At 37.4% G+C, this 26,126-nt stretch overlaps 1 protein-coding gene across 1 annotated transcript in view; it reads left to right on the top strand.

Moving 5' to 3' along the window:
- Positions 1-11,043: 11,043 nt before the first annotated feature.
- The window catches only part of crtac1b (cartilage acidic protein 1b), a 41,814-nt gene continuing 26,731 nt past the window's right edge, over positions 11,044-26,126 (top strand). Inside the window, exons 1-4 of the mRNA XM_082154475.1 lie at positions 11,044-11,121; positions 18,349-18,548; positions 19,416-19,612; positions 19,704-19,840. Of these exons, the coding sequence (XP_082010601.1) occupies positions 18,355-18,548; positions 19,416-19,612; positions 19,704-19,840 (528 nt within the window). The 5' untranslated portion in view covers positions 11,044-11,121; positions 18,349-18,354. The remainder of the gene's footprint in view (positions 11,122-18,348; positions 18,549-19,415; positions 19,613-19,703; positions 19,841-26,126) is intronic.

The raw sequence follows: 26,126 nt of genomic DNA, 5'->3' as shown, positions 1-26,126 counted from the left end.
AGAAAAGCTACAGGTCAGCCACTCCCTTTTGTTCAGCATGTTTATATTTCTATACAAACTTAAATTACTGCATTTTAATAATAAAAAAAACTAAAAACAGTACCTGTAATTACCTGACTAATTTATGAAATTATATCGTTAGTTTTGAATTGTAGATGCTTTGAGCGCATGGCACAATAGCTTGCACTGTGTCAGGATAATACTCACTGAGCAAAAGAGTAGTTATTCCAAAGAAACTTTATTGGATCACAAAGTAGGTGCAGGAAACAAACAGGAGATGATATTGGTTGTGACAGTCGATGGATGGTTGAATGATGTAAATGAAAGTCTTTGTCTCAAAGATGTGATGGTTGGCAGTCCAGTAGAGCACACACCTCATGATACTGGTGGAGTATGGATAGCAGGTTGGTAACGCTGTGGAGAACAACAAACTTGGAGAAAGACTATGGAGAAAGTACACTGGAGATCACATAAATAGGTCCATATTCCTTGTTTAAGGCCAGACGCTGAGGGAACTGAGGTGGTGATTTGCATAGAAGATGGGGATCAGGTGAGGGCAGGTCAGGAACATGAGGAATGATGGGAAATGTAGTGTGCTAAGGTGACTGGGCTGGTGAATGTAGTTCGTGACACACTGATTCCCTTATTTTAACTTCAGGAATGATCATATTAATGATTTTAACAAGCAGTCAACTGATTAATTTAAACTGCAGCAAATCCCCACAATCTAATGTGTTCTTAAACAAACAGATATCACGGAAAAAAAAAAGGAAAAAAAAGGGGAAAATTTATGGCTGATGGAGTGGAATCCATCAAGATCAGGGAAATGTGTAATTAAAGCGAGGTTATGAGAGATGGACTCGAGTTCCCCTCCCTCGCTCCCCTTCCTTCCTTCCTCCTGCTGTCTTATTAATCTCCACTGTCGGTCTGTTGTTCTGATTATGGATGTCATACAGCAATAAAGCGAGTCGAGATCAATAATCCTGAAATTAAAAAATGAAAGTAAATTTCTCCAGCAGGCCACACTGCTGCTGTTACGGTGCATGAATATTCACGTAGAGCGAAGCGAAGCAAAATACACACGGAAAGCTGATAATTCCCTGCAGGCAGGTGGCAGGAATCTGGAGGCATCATTAATGATAGCATGCATACTTGTAAACATAGTGGAAAATAATTATCAGATCCATTACAAAGTTCTGTCTGGCACTATTTACATGTAGCCTATGCCTTTTTATGTTTCTGATGTCTTGCACCTTTATTCTATTCTACTTGGATTTATCAAATATTGTAATAGGTATGTTGTCAGTACTCTGTTTAAAACAGTTTTTATGACCTTATTTATTTATTTATTGCCCATAATCTAAAAGAAGAACTAAAGAAGTTTGAAGGACAGATTTGCAAAAGTAAAATCAATGCAATGTTTGATTTCTTGTCAATTATGTATACTATACGAAACTTGTAATGTATTAAAATTAATTGTATGCAGTTAACATGCAATTTTGCATGTCCTCTCACAAGAAACTTGTGCTTATATAAAAAGGTCAGCAAAGGTCTCTGTAGACACTCTTGCTTTTCTACTCATCTTCTGTGAAAGACAGATATTACAATGATTCATCATTGTCATGGATTCCCTCCTCCAGACTTCACATCTCGTGGTATCCGTACGGATATTTAGCCTGCTACCGCACCGCACTCCCCTTTCCCCGGAGATGGACATCATCTCCCCGTTTCCTCTCCGAGACCTCTGCAAATCGATGGAAAATTAATTTGCAGGCATCAGTAGAGAGATGACATGCTAGAAAGTTCTTTACCTCACGCTGACAGCCCGCTTTGTCTAAACACAACAAGTTATATTTGGTTTAGCAGAGGGCGGGTCCATCGGTACGAGTTCCCATCAGTAATTGCACTGATTTATCTGTCCTGTCCCGCCCACCTGTTTATGTCCTGCACGTGAGCGAGTCTTCCAACATGTGCTATATAAAAAGACTTTACGCTCATACTTCCATTTTTAAATGCATTACATATTATGCTAACTCATGTTCAATTTCTACACCACCAAAGTGCAACAATAAAAATTTAAAGATGGCATGAAACGGAAGTTGCAATAGTCTTTTTTCCATAGCGTGACGTATAGTAAAGTAATCACACTTCATCACTGACTGGCGTTACTGTGAGATTTCACTGTAACAGTAGTCAAATAGCTGGAACATTAAGCATTTATATAAAAATTAATCACTTGAGATTAAATGTTATAATGCTCTATTATTATTGTTATTATTACCAGTAATTAATTTCATTAATTTATCTTCATTTAACTGGGTGAACTATTTATTTTAGTTCACCCAGTTTACTCACCCTCAAGCCATCCTAGGTGTATATGACTTTCTTATTTCAGACGAACACAATCGGAGATATATATATATTAAAAAAAAATCCTGGCTCTTCCAAGCTTTATAATGGCAGTGAATTGAGGACGAGATTTAGAAGCCCAAAATGTGCATCAATCCATCATAAAAGTGCTTCACATGGCTCCAGGGGGTTAATAAAGGCCTTCTGAAGCAGAGCGATGTGTTTGTGTAAGAAAAAAATATTTAGAATAATATAAAATATAATATAAAATAATTAGCTTCCGGCAGACGAATTTTGGATCAAAATCTCATCCTCCATTCACTGCCATTATAAAGCTTGGAAGAGTCAGGAAGAAAGAAGAAAGTAATATACACCTAGGATGGCTTGAGAGTAAGTATATCATGGGGTAATTTCATTTTTGGTTGAACTATCCCTTTAAGGCCAAAGTATACTTCGAGTTTTACTCATATGCGCGGGTCCGAGTGCAGTGCATGTGACACAAATTTCGTCACCAGAATAGTAGGCGCACCGCCCAATTCTTCTAACCCTGCGTACTTTGTATGCGTAGGTCGCACATGCGCATTGAATTTGTTTTGCACTAATTGGTTGCGCTAAGGTGGCAACAATGGCCCGGGCTGTTATTTTACAGTAGAAAACAAAACTATAAGACAACAAAAAATACTGGAGATGATCCCTGCATTGATATCACTTGTGTTGAATGTAATGATGAAATACCTGCAACTTTAGTATAAAAGAATACAAAGGCATTTTTACCGATCATAACTTCTAGAGAGAACTTTGTCATGGATTCTCTTTGTCATGGAACTTTGCAGAGCACGTGTCGACCGCCTGCGTTCGCGCACACTCTCAAATCAAGTACTTTGAAAAGCTACATGTTAGCTTTGAAAAGTATTCATACCCTAGCATACGCGTAAAAAAAATATATATATATACTGCGGCCTTTACTGAGGAATATTGCGAACGTTCCTTTGCGCCATCTGGTGTTGATTTCGCAAACAGATGTCACACTTGACTGCGTTGTATTTAACGGCCTGTCATTGCGGTGGCGTTACACGCGGTGATAATAAGCATTTTGTTTGTCTACCTACTGAACATATCCAAGTGAAACGGCTTCTCGAACGATAAATAATGTAGGGCGGGCCCTGATTTTGTCCATCGGGAATTGATTATATGGTTGCGGTTTGCTATTGGTTGATCTAATATGAGTGACAAGTTGTCCCGCCCTCACACCAGTAAACACATCATCAGAGAAGAGATGTCAGAGTGAGGGAAAGTTATGAAAGTTAAGGGCACACAAATTTTAAATAAATAAATAATGATGTGCATTTTTTTTTTTTTTTTTTCATTGTGACAATGAATTTTGATTTCACGGTGACTTTAACAATCCTTCTTCCACTGGTCAGCAGCAAACAGACAGTTTATTATTATTTTATTTAAAAAATATTTGGTATTATTATATATTAAAAATGTATTGTGTTGGGCTTTGGTCAGGATGCTCTAGCCAACAGATCCACAGTGTTAATCTTTTTGGGGAAATTAACCTATGAATAGCTTAGTTGCATATTAAGCTGTGATTGTATCAATATAGAACAAAAATGACACATCACCTTTAGGGCATTTCACACAGGGTTTATCTGTGATGCTGATGTGCTGAGACATCTGGAACATTTCTATTCGTCACCAGCTTGCCTGTGCCATGACTGTGGGAATCACTCTTTGATTTCTCTTATTGATTTGACAGATCCTCAGGCCACGAAGCACTGGCATGGAGAGCAGAGGGAGAGTGATGGCCTTGTGTGTTTTATTTGCTCAACAAGCAGGATTTCAGGCAATATAGCCAATGCAACAAACATTGAGAAAAATAATTAGGAAAGTTAAGAAGCTTGTAGGCCAATGGCAGAAAACCTTCTTCATCCATTTATCAAGCGCATGATGGTATAACACTACAGTGATAGATACAGTGTTCAATGGAGCAGGTATCTCCCCTGAAATAAAGTATTTGTCAAATACTATTTTTCAGATTTAGAGATAACGGAACACACAGAAGAGGTTGCTATTTTATAGCTCCAGGAGACTAGGGCTGTCATGCACTCGTTTTTTGTATAGTTCAAATCCTGAACTTTTTTTCTTCAAATAATTCAAGAAAAATGCAAACTGAACTTGACATTGAACACTCATAAAGCATTTCCATATATATATATATAAACATAGATGTAGATATGATAGCAGTTTTTGTGGTTTTAAGCATTTTAAACTGATCTGTAGGAAATTTTGAAAACCTTGACCAAATTTAGACATGTGAATAGGTGATTCCTGACACGTTTTAGACAAATACTTTTTTGACAGTTGCATTTAAAATCAAATGACACATTCTCCTTGTCAGTTTGAAGGGGAAATTATAAAAAAATAATAGGATATTTCAAAATTTCAAGTTTAATTCTATGTTATACTTGCCATTTCTTTATAATTAATTTTGGAATTTACTAGCGATTTATGAGAGAAAAGGATTTCTTAGATAATGTTTCAAGATAAAAATAGACTTCATTTTTAAATAAAACTGAAACATTTGTTGGGACACATTACTGTAACCCTCCGTTTCACAGACAAAGCTTAAGCTAGTCCTAGACTGTTTTGAGCTGTTTTAACAGAAATCTTAACAAATCTTAAAATATCTCATTGCAATTTCTTTTGTTTCAAGATGCACATCAGTAATGGGTTTTTTCTAAGGCGCATTTATTAAAGTTTCTTTAATTTAATTTGAACTAAGGACTAATCCTGGCTTAATCTAAGCCCTGTCTGTGAAACCAGGCCTAAGAGTAGACATGTTTTGGCATGATTTGGTTTTGGAAGAATTTGTTAAGGAATTTTACATACTCGTATTAAAATCTCTGACTTTTGATTGCAGACTTTAGTATTTTGGCTAATCTTAAATTTGAGACATTGTTGAGATTTTGAAACTCTTCGAGATTACTGGAGTCTTTTCATTTTCTTCTTTTGTTTATGAAAAATACTCCTTAGTGTTTGCTATTTTGAACCAAAGTCACCTCTCTGAGGTTTCGATGCAGTGCTGTCATATATTAGTGTGTGTTGTTCCATTGTAGCTCCATAGATACCATGAGAGAGCTCCTTCAAAACTGTATATTCCCCTTATTTCCTGAGATCAGCTATAAAGAACAAACACTATTAAGCTCCTGATCAATATAGGGGACATCACCTCTGTTATCACACAGCAAAGTAGATTTATGCTCCATGCCATCGGAAAATAAATCACATATTCATACTTTAAATTAAAACAGTGAATGATGGTGTTTAGACAGAGAGAGTGGAACGAAATGGCAGATTAAATATTAGTGCAAGAGACAGGAATGAGTATTAAAAACAAGTCTAAACCCATTTTTGGAGTTTTGTGATCTTTGGCAATTAAAGGGCATTCCTCATTTCATTGTCCACTTTAGAGTGCTTTACTGAAACTATAAAATAAAAATCTAATCAGTGCTTTTGCATAGACTGAAGGGCAAACAAGGTGAGCAAAATATGTAAAGGGATAGTTCGCCATAAAATGAAAATTCTGACATTATTTACACACCATCATGTCGTTGTAAACCGGTATGACTTTCTGTCCTCCTTGTAACACTGAGTAAGGTAATTTTTTTAAAGAATATCCTGGCCATACTTTAGTGACAAAAAGAACCATAAAAGTATCATAAAAGTATGTCTTATATTTCATGCCTTGAAATTCAGTCTGAAAAATGAAGCTGTTATTCAGTAAAGATCATCCTCTCATTGAACTGTTAACCAACACAACCTTTTCATTGAGTTGAACTCAAACAAATCGTTCAGACCATTTTATGAACTGGATCAACTGATTCATTGAAAAAAATTGTCTTGAAAGAATGATTCATCCACAAACCATGAATTCTGATGAACACACTATTGTCATGAGAGATATTTAGAAAATTATTGGTAACACTTTATTTTACAGTGTCCTTGTTACAAATGTTACATGTACTTACCATAGAAATAACAGTACATGATGCATAATTACATGCAACTAACCCTCAACCAAATCCTAATCCTACCCTAACCCTATAGAAAGTACATGTATTTGCCTAATATTACTCAGTACTTAAATATATAATCATACTGTAACAATGACACTTTAAAATAAAGTGTAACCAAATTATTTTGATCCACAGAAGAAAGACATATAGGTTTGCAACAACATATTGACAAAATTTACATTAAAATTTTAGGTGAACTGTTCCTTTAAATGAGTAGTTTGTTCAATGTATATGCAATAGCTTGAGGTAGACAATGTACACATCAAATACTTGAGTAAAATACAGATACCCTATTAAAATAATACTCCAATAAAAATATTAAGTCCTCCTTTTCAATTTTACTTGAGTAAATGTGTAAAAGTACTTTAATGTATGATAAAGTACGATATTGTGCTTTGGAATGAAGTGAAGTAAAAGTAAAAGTTTCCCAAAATAAAAATCCTCAGATAAAGTGCAGATACTTGAAAAATATTCTACTTCGTATACTGTCCACCACTGCTTGTGAACAACACAATGTACTTAAATCACTAAAATCGCCTTCTGAAAATCAATCGCATCTCATTCAAACAAAACAAATCAGCCTGATCTCACGGCAATTCGTAGGAATTCTACGAGGTGGCTAATTCGTACGAATTCATACGACCTCACTCGTACGAATTAGTACGATTTTTGCTAAATCATACATATTTTACGAATTGCCCAATTCGTATGAATTCATACGAATTACCTACCCCTGACCCGACCCCTAAACCTACCCATCACGTGGGATTAGACAAATCGTACAAATTCGTACGAGTGAGGTCGTACGAATTCGTACGAATTGGTCGTGAGATCATGTTAAACAAATGCATTCATTGTTTTTTAGCACATAGTTTAGTTGCAGCTTACAGTGCACTAATTGACTTAAAAGGCTTTGTCACATTTCCTGGTTTTGACCCGGCGGGCCAGTGATTCTTCTGTATAGATTCGGCCTGTAGTGTCATGCATTATGAGAGCCAATGATGATTGTGCGTTTGGGGAGAGCAGGAGACACACGATGGCATCCATCAGCTGTTTGGTACACTGAAAGCCCACGAGAATCTGCCAAGGACATTGTATTGTGCTGTCAGAAGAAGGTGATGCATGGATTTGCTAAAGGTTAAACCGAATACTAGATCCAAGCAGGTGCTTTTCTCGTTTCGAAATCTCAAATTCATGCTAATCTACAGAGAGCAAATCCTAATGGAGCAGATAAACCCTGCCGCAGAAAATCAGAACAGCAGTAAAGGACACTTTACACCACAAACTAACCCTGAGCTTGCAAGCAAGGTCAAATGGGGCACATGGGGGAAAGGGTTATGGCAATGCATGCTACATCCAATCGCTGTGATCTAACTTTGAATTTCATTGGCGATGGGATCACATCAGGTGTCTTCAGAAAGGTAATTGGCTTCGTTCAAGGATGGCTGAGCCATTGTGGATCGTTTCTTGTAGGGGTTGAGAAGTTCTTCTTTGAGAAAGAATGGGTCTCGACATGTATGCAGTGCCTGTAGTGACAGATGATGTTGTGCAGGTCAAAGTGTACACTGAAGTGTAGAGCCAACAAATGAACAATGAAATGCAAAGAAAGAAAGAACATCTGGGAGCCTTAATTGAAGTTTAATGAATTGAAAAGCCTTGCTTTGTTCAGGGAACAAGATACTTAACCTGAGAGTGTTTTACTGTTACCAGTCTTCTCTGTTGTAAGTGACGCTCTTTTAATGTAGGCTACTGATATATACAGCCTGATCTCACGGCAATTCGTACGAATTCTACGAGGTGGCTAATTCGTACGAATCTATACGACCTCACTCGTACGAATTAGTGCGATTTTTGCTAAATCGTACATATTTGACGAATTGCCCAATTCGTATGAATTCATACGAATGACCTACCCCTGACCCCACCCCTAAACCTACCCATCACGTGGGTTTAGACAAATCGTACAAATTCGTACGAGTGAGGTTGCACGAATTCATACCCTTTTTATCACTTGTACGAATTTGTACGAATTGGTCGTGAGATCATGTTGAAATATATTATCATCCACATATAATGTTAGCAGATTTGTGCCAAAACTTAATTTAGTATTAAATCCAAACTATTTTCCATTCTCTCTCTGACCCTTAGTGTTAAACACCCTTTAAGACTTATGTCCCCTTATGAAAAACTGGGATTTTTACTTAAACCATTTGTGCTGAGATTACAGAAATACTGTTATTGACATTAACTTAAAGTTGTTCCTAATGTTTTGCGTGGGGCTGTTTGGGGATCTGTGGCCGAAATCACAAACTCTCTTGAGTAGGTACTTATTTTGAATAAGTAATTACTTCACGACCACCAAAAAAGTTTGTTTTAGTATGAATGTGCAACGCATTCTCATCCCAAGTCGTCATATACTGACGCTTTTGACATTTCGTCTACATCGAACGCACATGGCACCCTTTAGCGTCAATATGAGACGCACAGAGCTTTGTTCGGTTATGGGTAGGTTTAGGTCTGGGGTAGGGTTAGGGTTAGACCGCTAGGAGGCGCCTTCTGGCCCATATCTATCTGCGTCTCATATTGACGCTAAAGGGTGCCATGTGCGTTCGATGTAGACGAAATGTCAAAAGCGTCAGTATTTGACGACTTGGGATGAGATCGGGCTGGAATGTGTGTAGTATGTAGTGTGTAGTGTGTGTAGTATGTAATCTGGACGTACTACATTCGCCATGTTGTCATTATCATGTGACCTACCAGCGTCAGTTGCGTCGCATCACTGCCATTCACAAATCCTCTACTGTGGTCTCATGGGATAGTAAAATGTCCATTGTATACACACTTCAGAATCTCGCCGGAAGTAGTAGGTCATTTTTTGCCTACTTTTTTATTAGTACTGTGAATTAGTTTTTTTCGCCTTCCATATGGTAGGGATTAGGGAAGTATGCAATTTCGGAATCAGCCTAAGGGGCTGTTTACACGACACCGTTTTCAACAAAAACATAAACATTTCTAAGTGTTTTGGCTGTTCATTTACACGACAACAGCGTTTTGGGTGCCTGAAAACGCAAACTTTTGAAAACGAGTTTCAAAGTGCACGTTTTTGAAAACGGTCTCCCTGTGAACAACAAAAACTTGAATCTCTGAAGACGATGACATCATGCACATGCATATTACGTGTTCAGTCTATAGTGTTTCATTGCCATCTAACGGCCTGGCAGCAGAATACAGGGGTTTTTAGTCGTTTTCGCGGATCCATGTGAATGGGGATAGTTTTGACAATGGTGTCATCTGTACATGGAAAACCGTTTCTGCTACTTTGGAGTTTTGTAGGTTACCATTTTTGGTAATACAATTTGTTCTTTTATGCAAAAATCTATTACTTTACAAATGCCACTGGAATTATATTTTCTATTTCTTGCACTTTCTACCAGTAGAACAGCTGCATTTTTCTAGAATGCTAACAACACGCGCTTGCTAGCATAACATTTGCCACACAAACTGATGAAATTGGTGTGAAATGATTGTGGGCCTTGTAAAAAACACTTCAAGCTTCAGATCAGATCAATATTTCATGTCTGTGTATTATTTATTTGTTAACTAGATGTGTAATAAGAGGGACAATGTACAGTCAATTAGTGTTTATCGCAGAATATCACGGCTACTGTCCACTCTGCTTTGCATGGAAGTTTATTTAGCGATAATGGCTGTAATGACAGACTGTACTTAATCCAGTACAAAATATCTGTCTGTCATTCAGACAGACAGATATTTTGTACTGGATTAAGTACAGTGATCATGAGATTATTGGGAATCACTGACATGTGGGCATTCATAACTTAATATTTTCAGAGCGATTTCAGAGCGAGAGGTTTTTCAGCTCTGTCAATAATTCGCTTTTTTGGACTAAGGACTACGTTTTGAGATCTGTAAAGTGCAGTATGCTTTCATTGAAAAATTATTTTATTGCAAAATATCAAGGAAAATTTGATTTTGATTTAACCCCACTCAAAGATGTATTTAAGCCATAATTGTGAGGTTGTACGTTTGAATCTGAGCTTGAGTTTTCTGTCTTGCTATAAAAGGTTATGCTGGAGAATTTTCTTTAAAGCATTAAAACAAAAAAGATACAGAAGGTGGACTTCTGCCAACATCCTAAAGACAGCAGATGAGCCGTTACTTTTCTATAAATGGCATGGATCCATAAAATGTTCTCATAAAATGGTTATATGATCATAAGTCTGGCAATCAGCACTTTAATTAAGAAAATGGCTTTTTCACATTTAAATAATATGCAAGAAAGCACACAATGTAAGATGGCTTATTTCTCAAAGTAACAGATTATTTAAGTGCAATTGTTATTCAAATAGAATTGATTTTGAATATTAAACTTATTCAAAATTGTGTCATATTCCTCTTCTGTGTGTCAGACCCGTGCTTTTGAATTATTAAGTAGGAAGCCTCAGCTAAGCGTCGCATAGCTCCGCCCTCCAACGCAGTCATTGGCTGCCTCTTTTAAATATTCACCGCAGGGGCTTGTAATAGGATAGATTCTTACACAGCTGATTTCATAAAGCAAATTCGTGGGAAGTTGTGTAAAATCACTAAGACACAAACTCAAGGTCCACAGGGAATCTCTTAATCTGTGAGGAGGGAAGTCGTTTATGAGCGGCGCTGGACTTTCATTCATGTAAGTACCGATGCTTTCATATCTGCCGCAGCGGCTTTGAAGTTAGAAGCGGTTCCTTTGATCTGATCTTTCACTGCGCATCTAATTAAATGTTCTCAGCCGATCAGATGAGATGTGATAACAGTATGGATAAAGGTTCGGGAGGTCGCAAGAGAATGGTCAGTTACTCGTCGATTTGCCTTTTCATTTGGGCTTCTGCTCATCGGACTTTTTAAACAAATATGAAACAACATCAAAAGAATGTTTTTCATTTGTTTATATCACCAATATTTTCGCTTTGCTTTGCATGCCTACTTTGATAATAATAATAATTAGTCGTTTATTTTCAAATGCATTTAGGCCTATTTATTTATTTGATTTATTTTTTACAAAACCACATCACGAAACTTTATTCAATTCAGGGCACCTCCATCACCTTCATTTAGACCCAGATTTTTTTTCTTTCTTTTTATCATCAGGAAGCTGTCTATTTTCTCTAAGTTTACTTTAAAGCAGTGTCTTGTCGTAAAATCAAAGATGCTTGAGGGACTGACTGTGCTGGTGTTTGTCGCAGTCCGATCAGAGTCCAGAAATGCATGAATACACACTCAAGATGAGAGTAAAATAGGCTATAATTTACGAGGTGAAGGTCACAGGCAAAAAAAAAATGCAAAGAAAGAGAGTTTATGGTTCCACGTTATTAATTTCTGTAATTATTGTATCATTTGGATAATACAGATACATTACAAACTTTGATTCAATAGTTGTATGAAACATACTGGGGGAGGTTTTCATAAAGATCATAATGCATATCATCTAACATCTCAGTTGTAACCGTATTGTGGGATAGCTGCAGTGAGATGGAGCTGATCGCATTATTTAGTGAAACTGCCTCTTCGAGATGAAGAGCTGGTGCAAGGACAGATTCACCTCTTCTTGTGGTTCCTCTGCCTGTCTTTCTCTGGATTTATGACCCCATAGATATGAAGACTTTTTTACTTTGGAACACATCCAGCTCTCACCTCATCCGAGAACCTTTACATCATCGTATTACGATGAGAGATGACAGTACATAAGGTACTCTCAGAGCACTGGTGTTCCACTGCCCTTTTCCAGCCATTCACAGTGTTAAACACTAAATAAATTACAATAAAATGACATGTTTACTCTGCTTTTACTGTTTCTGCCCTGGCTGTTTTGCACTGAGTTATTAATATGAAATGGGTAAAATAATGCTATAATATAGGACAGTAAAGAAGAACAAAGTGACAACCTCTGCTGAGGCCTTTAATCATTCTGACTATGTACATTCTGTCATCAACACTCAAATTATCACTGTGCTCAAACCTTTGGTCCAGTAATATGACTAATACAATACTTATTTGGGTGCTTCGCAATACTTTCATCTCAAACAGAGGAGCGTATATTAAGACAACCTTAATCTAAATTAATTACATGGCTTTGATGTTAGAGTTCAATGGGTTGATTAGAGGAGTTGGGGCATGCATATTTTTTGAAATCATTACTGCAAACACATACACTCATCTCTCTCCTCTTTGTGTTTCTCACCAGCTTGAGCATGTCATCTCTCTTTCCTTGCCATACTGCACAAATGCCGTTGTCTGAATCCAGATTTTGTCTTCCCCTATACTCTGAGAAGTACATACAAATAGGGCCAAAGGTAGTGTGTTAATATGAATGAACTTTCCATATACATTTTTCTCAGGTGTTTTACCTGTATTTCAAATAATTATTAGTGTTGTGTTTTAGGGTAAAAGGAAAAATCCGTAAATTAATGGATTATATCTTGGCAGCACATTGGTACCTTTATGTTGTTCTATTGATATTTTTCTTACAGCGTATAATTAACATTATTGTTATTGTTTACTCACCCTCATGTCATTTCAACCTGTATGGCTGACTTTCCTAAACAGTACGTGGAACACCAAAGGAGATCTTTAGTAGAATGTTCGAGCTGTTCTCTTACAATGAAATTGAATGAAGACCCGGACTGTCAAGCTCCAAAAAAGACTAAAAGCCCCATTTTCCATATTCCAAATCTTCTGAAACCGGAAGTGTTTCAGCGCTTCTGATAGCTTTGTGTGAAGAAAAATTTTTTTTTTAAGTTGCTATTCACTGAAAATTATTACAAGTTATTACATAATTTTCACTTTTGTACACACTTGTCCTTTTACAATTAGGGCTATAAGCAGGGGTGCACATACTGTAACTTTTTTGGTCTGGTTCTCAAGGGAGCACTTGGAGATGCTGTTTGGTGCTCAAACTTTATGCAGCTTATTACTTATTACTTATCCTACACGCTGTCATCGTTTTCTTTTCTCTCGAACATGAGATGATGATGATGATGTTTTTTAAAATGATTATTAATATTAAAGGGTTAGTTCAATTACCCCATGATTTACTCACCCTCAAGCCATCCTAGGTGTATATGACATTCTTCTTTCACGAATACAATCGGAGTTCTATGAAAAAAATGTCCCGGCTCTTCCAAGCTTTATAATGGCAGTGAATGGCCTTTTATGTTTTGAAGTCCATCAAAGTGCATCCATTCATGATAAGTGCTCCACACGGCTCCGGGGGGTTAATAAAGGCCTTCTGAAGCGAAGCGATGCGTTCGTGTAGGAAAAATATCCATATTTAAAACTTTATTAAGGCTAAAATAACTAGCTTCCGGCAGACGACCGTACACATCGATTTACAGCGAAAGAGTAAACTTTGACATGACGCATTGACGAACGCAGAAGCGCAGAGGATAGAGCAAAACAAAACACCAGTCATGAATTAGAAGTCTAAAACGAGAATTTTTAAAGAGAAATGTGGGAGGAGCTTGAGTTTGTTGCCCAGCCCTGTTTGTTTGAACCGCAAGAGGCGTCAAAGCTTACACTACTCCTACGTCATACATCATCAAGTGTCACTCTTTTGACGTAAGTCGACTTGTGTTGGCTGTCTGCCGGAGGCTAGTTATTTTAGTCGCTAAAGTTTTAAATATGGATATTTTTCTTACACGAACGCATCGCTTTTATTAACCCCCCAGGGTCGTGTGGATCACTTTTATCATGAATGGATGCACTTTTATGGACTTCAAAACATAAACGGCCATTCATTGCCATTATAAAGCTTGGAAGAGCCAGGACATTTTTTTAGATAACTCCGATTGTATTCGTCTGAAAGAAGAATGTCATATACACCTAGGGTGGCTTGAGGGTGAGTAAATCATGGGGTAATTAAAATGTTTGGGTAAACTATCCCTTTAATGACACAGACAACAGCAGGAATATTAGGCTGCTGTCACTTTAAGATTAAATGCACGGACCGAATATAATGACACACATCCGGTTTCTTTCTCAACTGTTCACTTATGACAAATACGAGAGAATACTTGCCGAGACAGGTATTTTGACATAATTTTGATATAAGTTTATGTGTCTGTTCAAGCGCAAGTGAACGCAAAAGACGAATCAATTTGGTGTTTGAGCGTGCTTCTCTCTCTCTCTCGCTCTCTATGCGTGCACGCGCTTCGGGTGTGGCTGTTAACATCACAGATAACATCGCGCGAGTCCTGATTTTTGTCTCTTCTTCCGTGTTTAAAATCGTTTGAATGTGTAAATTGGCAAGACAAAACAAGTCCAAATGATAAACTTTCACTCTATGATGATTAAACTTAGCAGTTAATCACATGTGTGCCGAACTGTGGGGCCTGATAAATACGGATGAACTGCGATCCATTGCACCCCTATTAATCTAATGATCTAATTAATGAACACACATCATCATGATTGCTATCTTACCAGAGATGGAGAAAAATGGAGAAAAAAAAAGAAAACGACCAGAGAAACGTCCCTGTCCCCAAAAATGTTGGTACTCAAAAGCGTTTTCCTCCACGTTTTCTGCTGCGCATCATTTATTTTTACCAGGCATGTGCACCCCTGGCTATAAGACCTTGATGTCATTCGCTTTGTTTGCATTCACTTATTTATGTTCATACGTGGAATTTGCTATGTATTCAACGGTGAACAAATGAGCAGTTTTGGGAACAACATAAATGTTCATGTCAGTTTTACATTGTCTTAAAAGATTCAAATACATAAATATATAATACATTTAATTTTTTTTACGTTAACTATGTAATTAATGTTCTACTTATTAAAACCAAGTAAAACAGTTAGGGCCCTATTTTACCGATCTGAAACGCAAGTATCAAGCGCAAAACGCAAGTAACTTTGTGGGCGGGTCTCAGGCGCTGTTGCTATTATACCGGCGGGATAAATGACTCTTGCGCCCGACGCAAATCTAAAATGGGTTGGCCTGAAGTAGCTTCATTTTTCATAGGTGTGGTTTGGGCGTAACGTGAAATAAACCAATCAGAGCGACATCTCACATTCCCTTTAAGAGCAGGCGCTCTTGTTCTATAGCGGATTCCTATTATAACGGCGGATTTGCCAGGCGCGCGCCAGGAGCGGTTTACAGCCGAGGAGACCGACGTTCTCATCAGGGCCGTAAAAGACAGAGAAATGACGTTGGGGATGGGAGAAACCCACCCAAATTAGCTTCGGTTAAACAGGCGTATGATCATTTGGGTAAATGTGTAAGCTAGATGTATGCTTTTGTAATTATCTATCTATCTATCTATCTATCTATCTATCTATCTATCTATCTATCTATCTATCTATCTATCTATCTATCTATCTATCTATCTATCTATCTATCTATCTATCTATCTATCTATCTATCTATCGTAATAATGTATGATTTGAAAAAATGAAAACGGCTGCTTCTGTGTGAGAGAATCAAAGTGTATGCGCGTTGTGCACACGCAACATTGATTATGTACGCCACTGACTTTAAACTAGTTTTTTTCCGGTTAATGGCGGAATTGTTTTCTAAACCTGCAAAATAGCATGAGGGAACGTTTGCGGCGGAACACGCCTCCTCTTTGCGCTGAACCGCCCCCGGGAGCGCAAGTGTATTTCTTAGTTAACCAACGTGCGTCTGTGGAGGGAAAAGGCCGCTGTGGGCGGGTGCAAAATAGGAATGATACATGCGTCGGTGTACAAAGTCAATTGCGCTGGGTGCAAGATAGGGCCCTTAGTGTTTTTAAGCACTTTTTTTTTTTTTTTTTACATTTATTCTAAAAATAATAACTAAAGGCAGTACAATTTAAACAATATATTTTATTTGTGAGCTGATGTTCAGTTGTTCAATAATCAACTTATTTTTGGATCATCAAAGTTCGGTAAACACCGGTCACACCGGAAGTCCATGACATCAAGGCTAGATTATTGTAATGTAATTATGGGTGGTTGCCCTGCACGCTTAATAAACAAATTACAGCTGGTCCAAAATGCAGCAGTTCGAGTTCTTACCAGAACCAGGAAGTATGACCATATTAGCCCAGTTCTGTTTTACAAAGCACCAAATGGCACTAAATGGTTTAGCTCCGCAGTACTTGAGCGAGCTCTTAATGCATTATAGTCCTTCACGACTATTGCGATCTCAAAATTACGGCCAGTCGATAATACCTAGAATATCAAAATCGACTGCAGGCGGTAGATCCTTTTCCTATTTAGCACCAACACTTTGGAACAGTCTTCCTAACATTGTCCGGGAAGCAGACACACTCTGTCAGTTTAAATCTAGACTCAAAACACATCTCTTTGACCTAGCATACACATAACACATTATAGGCTTTTATAATTAAATGTTAAGCTGCATAGATTAGGTCAGCCGGAACCGGGAACACTTCCCATAAATCCTGATGTACTTGTTACATCATAAGAAGGATGGCGTCTACGTTAATATTAGTCTCTCTGTTTATCCCGAGGTTTACCGCAGTCCGCCGGATCCAGGCCGTATCCGGATCTGATGAAGGATGTGTCTGGACACAACGACAACGCAGTCCTGAAGTGTCAACTAGTCTCTCCCCTGTTAAGGCCTTCCTCCCCTCCCTTTACCTCTCTACAGATAAAGCGTTGTCGGGATAATTCCGGTTCACGTGGCTACGCAGAAGCGATAAAAATTCTGTATTATAAATTTTAAGGCCAGACAAGTAGTTTGTTGAGGGTTGGTTTGTAAAGAAAGACTACATGCCTGCGCACATATTTTCAAACGTGCATACCTATAGACTCACGTACAAGTAATATGCATGTGCACGCCATCAGTGTTCTCACAGGTTAGCGTTTTTAAAGTTTGAGCAGAGAGAACTTTAGGGTTTTCTGTTAGAACGGTGTTGTGTTAGCGGCCCATAAGTTAATAACTAATGATCGTTGCAATGGAAGTGAATCAATCAACTAACTTTAGCTGTACAATAACTTTATTCTAGAGCTGCTGTAAAGCCAAAACAATCTCTGTTATTTTAATTTCCTATTATCACTAAGTGGGTGAGTTGTTTACCTACTTTTTAATTAGTCTTCCCAACGACATGATTTTGTTCATTCAGACCGATCCGCGAACACGCACGTGCACGAAAACAAGAGGCTGGAATTATAGCATAAACCAATCATAACCAATCATATCCAATCATAGCGCGATGGAGGCATTGCCTCCTCTCACTTGACTTCCCCCCATTCATTCTCAATTACCCGCCTCCAAACCCCCTCCAAAAAGTCAATGGATTTAGGGGAGGCAAGAGAGCCTCTGACTCCCACTATAACTTTATCTGCTGGTGTCGCTGTTGGTCAGTGTTACTTTAGAAAAACAAGTGATTATACACCTTTTAATGTCCTTTTTTGTATTGCGTTGTTTTATTTATAATTTTCTCATCCCATTTTTTGAGGAGGCACTCCCTTGCTTCCTTGGAGGAAATGCCCCTGAACATAGATTGATAGAAAGATCACGTCCTTCTCTGTCACATATGGATTTTGCCGTCCTAAATGTCTGTCTCATGTGCAGTGAAATGGCTTCTACTCTCAGATCTTAATTTGGTCCATTCTGACCTGTCACATGTCTGCAGTTTCTGTATTTATGTCTCTGTCCGGTGAGTGTAATGCTGGGAAGGTAATTGCCTCTTAACACTGTAGAAAGCAATTCAGTCTCCCAAAACTCAATGAAAGTGGAATATCTCGACTGTGTGGCTCAGTTCAGGATGTTTTACAGTTCCTCTCTCTTGAGTGAGTCATAACCTCAATGAAAGAGTTTTTCACAGATCAACAGGTAAGTATGATGGTGATCTTGTCATAGTTTCATTCTAGAGAGTGATTTATTCTTTATAAAACTTGATGAATTTCACAGATAACAATGTCGGTGTGGATATTACTACTCACTGTGGGTGTGTCTGGACTGTCCTGGGGTCAGCGGACTGAACCCATGTTTGCCTCAGTAACTCAGAGTGTTTTCCCCTCGGACTATGAGAATAACCCAACGCAGCTCAACTACGGCGTGGCTGTCACTGACGTGGATGGAGACGGAGATCTGGAGATGTTTGTCTCAGGGTGAGTGTTCTGGTCCTCTCATGATTGGATTCCCAATCACATGGGAACGTGAAGTGTTTATGACATTACGTTTCTTTAGAGAAAATACTTAATCAGTGTCTAGAAGTTAAATGGTCCTTTTGTGCCGTTTGAGTGAACTTACATTTTTGGAATATTGACACAGAACAGAGACTGGCCAAGAACATTACCTCAGTTTGGGGCTTGAAAGTAATATTTTCTAGGAGAAACAGAAATGTCAAAGCAATTAATTGGGATTATTTGTAAACCATTTGTGAAATGGTTTGGATCTCAGCGGATTTATGTTGATGATAATAGATGTAATTGGAGAGTTCATTGTTTTGTTTGAATTGTGCTCAAGACTGAAACCAAGTGCAACTGACAGAATTGTATCTCTAGGGAAACTAGAATTTGTTTTTCCTTCTATTAAATGACAGCCGAGGTTGAATTGTGGTATTACAGGTCAGTGAAATGCACCAACAAGGATGTGCCTTGTTGGAAACAGGAGACTAAATGAATGGAATATGGTTTTATAGTAATCCTTCAAGGCATGTTTTTCTTTGAGTTTAGTTTTCAGAGAATGTATCTTGAATTAAGTTTACTTTTCCTTTGCCAATGTAATTTTTTCTTGTTTTAAACATAAATCTAACAACAATCAGGCTTGAAGCAAAGAAGAAGAAAAAAAAGCCAATGGGTTATATAATATAGGCCTATACTGTTTTTTAGTAAATCTTACTATATTCAATATTACATTTTAATACTGAATGTACACACATATAAGACATAACTACTGATTAAGAATTGTTGTCTTCTTTGTTAGTCGGTTTTAAATATTTAACTTATATGTATGCTCTACTTTTTTCTCTTTAGGTACAATGGCCCAAATCTGGTGTTAAAGTATGACAAGTTTAAGAAGAGGCTTTTAAACATTGCAGTTGACAACCGCAGTTCTCCATATTATGCACTCAGAGATCGACACGGCAATGCCATCGGAGTGACAGCATGTGACATAGATGGTGATGGCAGGGAGGAAATTTACGTCCTTAACACTAATAATGCCTTCTCAGGTATGAAACGGTTTAATGAACGAGGCTCTGGAGATAATGGTAAAGTAAATGGATGTTAGTTTCATGTAATTGTTCTTGTCATTTCATGCAGGTAGAGCAACTTACGCTGACAAGCTCTTTAAGTTCCGTAACGGACGGTTTGAGGATCTCCTCAACGATGACATAAATGAAAACAGAGACGTTGCCAATCGTGTGGCTGGCCGGTCAGTCGCATGTGTGGACAGAAAGGTAACACTTCTACTAAAGTTTGCGTTAAGTGAAAGCTTTTGCCACTTCATCCCGATCGAAAATGTTTTCCTCAAGTAAAACCAGCCAGGTGGAAAAAGGAATAATTTGTATGTTTTCCTACAAAATCTTGTGGATCATCTCAGATCAAGATTCCTATCGTTTTCAGGGATTTTTACATTGATTTCTAATGGAAGAGTTATGGGAAATTTGATAGTGCCATGGTTATCTGCTTTAAGTGGGACATCAAGTGGTGACACAATTTAAACACATTGTGGTCTGCACAAACCATGTGTATCTGTGTTACAAACAGTAACACAAACTGTGTTACAACACCCACCAACCCGCGAAATGCGGGTAAAATTCAACTGTGGTGGGTAACGCTGTCTAATCACTAGCCAATTTGGCCTGTTACTTAATATTATGTTTACTCACTTTGCTGGGGACGTTCGTGTTAGCCATTTCTGCACAGATTTAGCGCAAATACTCAACTCGTGAATCATGGTATATTAAAGCCCATGTTGCAGGTTAACCACCACTGTCGATTAATGGGTATATAAATCACTCAAGATATGTATATCATTTTTAAAATGTCTCAAAAATGGTCTTAAAGACCATTTTTTTACGTTTTTGGTATTAACGTTTTTTTTTTTACGCAATTCGGTGATGACGTCACGTTGGGGAGAAGTGGAGGAAAGGTAGCCTCAGCCTGTATTAGAACTATGGAGAATGAGTGGAGAGTTGGTGAAGTGTCCTGGTGAGTTGCTATCATTTAGCAACGCAGCAATGAGCACTGAAGCTAGTCTACGAGCAGCAGTGCACAATAACGACACACATATACATATATATATATATTATTTTATTTTTACTGTCATTGAATAGCACCGAGTGAAAAATCAACGTTTTCTTTATATCTAGTGGCAAAGATCATGACGTTAGTTCAGATAAGTACCGGTAACCTTTGTCATAGTATCGTAGTACTGGTAAACTTTGTCTTTGTCATCTAGAAATAGAAGGCATCTAGCTATATGGGAGTTTCTAAGCGTTTATCTCTTCCTCCGGTGAAAATGTTGTTGCAAACGTAGCCGCCGCGTGTCTGTCGCTGTGTTTGGCAGGTGCTTGTGTGGGCGGTGCCGTCCCATGGAAACTGCGTTGGAAAGCTTGTGCTGTAGGGAAGTGAGTGCGTTTTGGTCGCTGGTCGAGGAGCTCACCCCGTGACCAGATGTCAATCTACCTACTATATATTTCTATCTATTTATCTATCTAGCTGCTAGCTATCTATGCTAACGTTAACTTATGCTATCTGGCTGTCTGCCTATCTCTCTCTATACTAGCCTATCTATCTATATATATCTATCTGTCTATCTATCTATCTATCTATCTATCTATCTATCTATCTATCTATCTATCTATCTATCTATCTATCTATCTACTGTATCTATCTATCTATCTATCTATCTATCTATCTATCTATCTATCTATCTATCTATCTATCTATCTATCTATCTATCTATCTATCTATCTATATCTATGTATTTATCTATTTATCTATAATCTGCGCTATCTGAATACTGTCGTCTACCACTCGTCTCTAGTCGCTCTCAATGCGGGCTTTGGTAAATTCTCTCCCCAACGTGACGTAATGCAATGCATTGTGGGGGAAAGGAGAATCGTTGCAAACAGCTGTAAGAGTACCTACTTTTTCGTATTATATTCCGTTTTGTGATACCAAACAACATAAAATACAATGGATAACAGTTTAAATGTTTATTACGAACAAGCAAACTGCACAAATTCGTTGAAAAATTTACCCTGCAACACGGCCTTTAAATACAGCGTATTGCACAGAATCTGCGCATAGGCCTATATGGTTTACTTGAACATGCCCGTCAGGCGCGCTTGTTCATTCAAGCAATAGCGAAGATTAAAAAGCATTTGGTTAACAGAAAATACATTGTTATTTTCCAGCATCCTACATTTTATTGATGTTCTTTGTACTGTATTGATCTGTCCACCTAAAATACTTTTTTGGTGAAAAGGAAGAGGATAAAAGAGGACGGGTAGGAGATGGCTGGATGACAGGATTTTGTTTGAATAAGAAATTGATGTATGAAATCCAAATTTAATTTTATATCTATATAAACTGTGATGTAGTTAATCTGGTTTATTTTTGGCTAGTAGAAGTTATGAATGGCCGGTAACTTAAAAATGTAGTATCCAAATTGGCCGGTGAGTGAAAAAGTTAATTTCAAACCCTGGTTACAAATAAACCAGTCTGCAGTCAAACATATTATAATTATAATTTTTTGAATGAGGGATGTCAAGCAACCTGCCCATCTTCCTAATTTGGCTAGTTAGCAAGTGACAGTTGAATTAATAATATAAATGTGGATTTCTCCTCCCTTTTAAAAGTTTTATTTTTCGTTTCTACTTGTGCATTAATACGTGGTCAGACATGTCTCATTTTTGTTTGAGAACCACTGCTGCAGTGAATATGAACTTTTCTGGTATATGCTCGGCTCTAAAACATTTCATAGATTAGAAATTGCTCTTCCTGAGTGCAGCATGAATAAAATGCTTTTTAGAAATCCAGTAATCATGAATGACTGAAAATCATGGAAATTCCTTGGTCGAAATGTATGGGAAGAAAATGTTAATAGTAAGTTGCAGCCAGAGGTACTATATGTATTGATCATCAACAGAATTGCAGAAGAGCAGCATGTTGAATCTGAGGGAAAGTGAGTTCTTGAGGGTGTTGAGTGTCTGTTTACATCTCATTACTGATCATTTCACCCTCACAGACTCAAAATCTTCTACGGCCATCATTTACTGTCCGCCATCAGCGTTGAGTCCTGCCCCTCTCAACCAACCAATGTTCATTTCCAGCGAACTGCGATATTTGTCTCTGATATTAAATCATGTGCTGTGATAATTAGAAAACTCAAGGCCTCATTTGTTTCTTTTTGTAAGGAGACGTATTAGGTGGGAAGTGCAGCCTTAATTTGTCTCTCTGCACACATGTTATCAAAGCTCCCACCGTCTGACCGCGCTTCACCTAATCCCAGACGGCATGATGAATGGCCAAACATGTCAATGATTTGTATTTAGTCCAAAACACAATAAGCTGAACAGCATATTTTCGCAATTACTTCTGGACGCCATGCTGTTGTGTGGAGCAGTCAGCAGTGAAGGATGCTCAGTAATCCTGGGGTAGAGCTGCGAGGGATTGAAATGGATTTTTTTCACCCGCAGTCATTTGACTGGGCTGATAATAGTGAGATGATGCTGCTTAAAAGTATTTCACCAATGATTTTATGATTTAAATGATTTAGGATCAGGCTTATAATAGGTTTGGAAAGAAAAAATAAAAACAAAATGTGTTTGCTCTTCATGGGACTGAATTGGCCGGGAAAAAAATCGCCCTGTCATTGGATGCTATGCAGTCGATCCCCATAGCGACTTCGCAAAGTTGAAATTAACTGCTGATGCAGATGGTTGAGTTTGCCTAATTTATTCCCAACTGCATTCATACAAGGTCACAGAGCTGTCAAATGTACTCTAAAAAGTAATTCAGGAGACCTGTTATCACAACTTAAATAAATGCATGGTTGCAAGTTAAAAAATCGAATCAAATTTTTTTGTTTTAAGTTGCAAATATTATTTTGTTGAGTTCTGTTGACATAATGTTGATAATTACCTCAACTTAATATCATCTCTAATTTAAATTTCTCCATTAATTAGCTATTTAAAAACATTTAGTTGTAGTAACTTAACGAAATTTTCTTGATAAACTTCAGAAATTAGGCAGTGGATTTCTATTTGCCAGCATGCCTTGCATAGGACTGGATAAGGAGAATAAATGTTGAAATTAAATGTTAAGTTATTTGTTTTTAGTGAAGGGGAATACCTGTTACTGTTTAATGCTGTTATGTTTGACTTTTAAAAGAGTTTCTGTAATCTTGAGGTTTTTGTGGTTACCACTGAAGAGTAGAGAAGGTAAACACTACATTGACTGCGCTAATGTCATGTGACAAGTAATATTTTTCTTGATCATTAAGTATGTGTTAAATAAGTTATGTTAGCATGTGCTATGATAGCTGTTGATTTGAACTGGAATAGATGAGATTAATTGGTTTCACGGCTACAACTCAAGTAGTTGGAGCGACTTATTTTTTTTGAGTAATCAACAAAAAATTGTGTTTATGCTACAAATTATTAAGTTCCTCTAACTCAATGCTTGTTTACGTAATTTCACTCAAAGCTGTCATAACTACAAAAAAAAAAAAGAAAGTAAGATGCAAACTGTTGTGTTATTTCTTTATTTCTTTATTTTATTTTATTGCCAATAGATTATTTGAGTGTGACAGGCATTAAGATGCAGAAATGCTGTTTATTTTTTTTTATTCATTTTCTTGGAAACATTCTTTTTTAAAATGTTTTTGAAAGAAATGTAACTTGTTCATGTGTTTGCAGAGCTGAATTTTCAGCATCATTACTCCAGTCTTCAGTGTCACATGATCCTTCAGAAATCATTCTATTATGCGAATTTTGCTAATATTCTGTATAGCCTACTTTTCCAAATGACAGTTAAGCAGTGTCTCAAAGCATACTATAGGCTACTGTATATATATGTTTACCCCTGTGAATACATCAATGAAGTACACTGAAGTTTGACTTTTTCTATAAATGCAAATGACAGCATCTGCCACCACAGTTGTAGAACAATAGGCAAGGCAAGGCAAGTTTATTTATATAGCACATTTCATACACAATGGCAATTCAAAGTGCTTTACATAGAAGAAATTAAAATAATAAAAAGAAATAAGAATAATTAAAACAGTTTAGAAAAATAAAATAAAAAACAGTACAGTACAAACAGTCGGACGAACAGCGGCACAGTAAATGCATAGCTAAACAGAAGTGTTTTGAGTCTGGATTTGAATGTGACCACTGTAGGAGCACATCTGATCTCTTCTGGAAGCTGGTTCCAGCTGCGGCTGGCATAATAGCTAAAAGCAGACTCGCCATGTTTAGAGTGAACCCTTGGCATTTCTAGCTGATATGATCCTAATGATCTGAGTGATCTGCTGGGTTTATATTCAGTGAGCATATCTGCAATGTATTGAGGTCCTAGGCCATTGAATTATTTATATACCAGTAAAAATACGTACTTTAAAATCAATCCTAAATCTAACTGGGAGCCAGTGTAAATACCTGAGGACTGGTGTGATATGTTCATATTTCCTGGTTCTGTTCAGAATAGCGGCAGCGTTCTGTATGAGGTGCAACTGTCTTATGGTCTTTTTGGGAAGGCCAGTGAGGAGTCCATTACATTAATCCACCCTGCTGGTGATGAAAGCATGAACAAGTTTCTCTAAGTCTTGTCTGGAAACAAAGAATCTAATTCTTGCAAAAACAATACACACAATACACACCCCTGTGTATTCCCTTCAGCTTCAGAGACATTAATATTCAAATGTAATGTGTAGTTTTTCTCTGCTTGAAACTGAAACAGTCATTTGTCACTTCAAAGTGGATTGGAAGACACATGTGCCTGTTTCTGTAGGGAGATGGATTGGTCCTCTCATTCGCCTATCTGCATGGGTTAGTGATTACCTGCATTATGTGCTTACTGAGGTTTTCTCCTCCAATAGCACATAAAAAGGGCAAAAATTAACAGTTGAGACTGCAACAAAATAGTTTTCTCAGTTTAAAATTGGTTTAATAGGGCTCAGATGCGTTAAAACAGAGGTGCCCCATACATACCTGCATTTATGCATGTGTGTATTTGTTTATGCAAAAATTAGGCTATTCAGTATTGACTAAAACTCAATATTGGTAAAACTATGTGGTGTGGTAACTTTTCCTAAATAATTATTTTCAGCTCATAGAGTGTAAAGTCAATTGTACAAAAATGAGTTGGAACAAAATATTAATTCAAAATATTAATATTCATTTCAAATTCTCTGCTGGCCCTTGTTACTGGCAGAATTTCTCAATTTTTTTATTGATAAACAGAGCAAGAACATTAAACCAAAGCAAAAACATGGAAATCATGACATTAAAACCTAAAACTGCTAATACAAACTGGGGCAGCATGCGTTTTAACTCCATTATGCTTTAATCTGTATTTTCTGACCTGAAGTGGCGGTTATGTAGAAACCAGAGAGCGTTTGACATTTTCATTGTTGTGCCTCATTAGGATTCTGGTCACGAGCTGCTAATATTTATACACTTATGTATATATTTCTTTATTTCACCATTTCCATGCTGTTGGATCGTAGGTGTC

This window comes from Leuciscus leuciscus (genome assembly GCF_965113295.1).
Source record: "Leuciscus leuciscus genome assembly, chromosome: 22".
Classification (NCBI taxonomy): Eukaryota; Metazoa; Chordata; class Actinopteri; order Cypriniformes; family Leuciscidae; genus Leuciscus; species Leuciscus leuciscus.
This window is presented reverse-complemented; position numbering and strand designations above follow the sequence as displayed.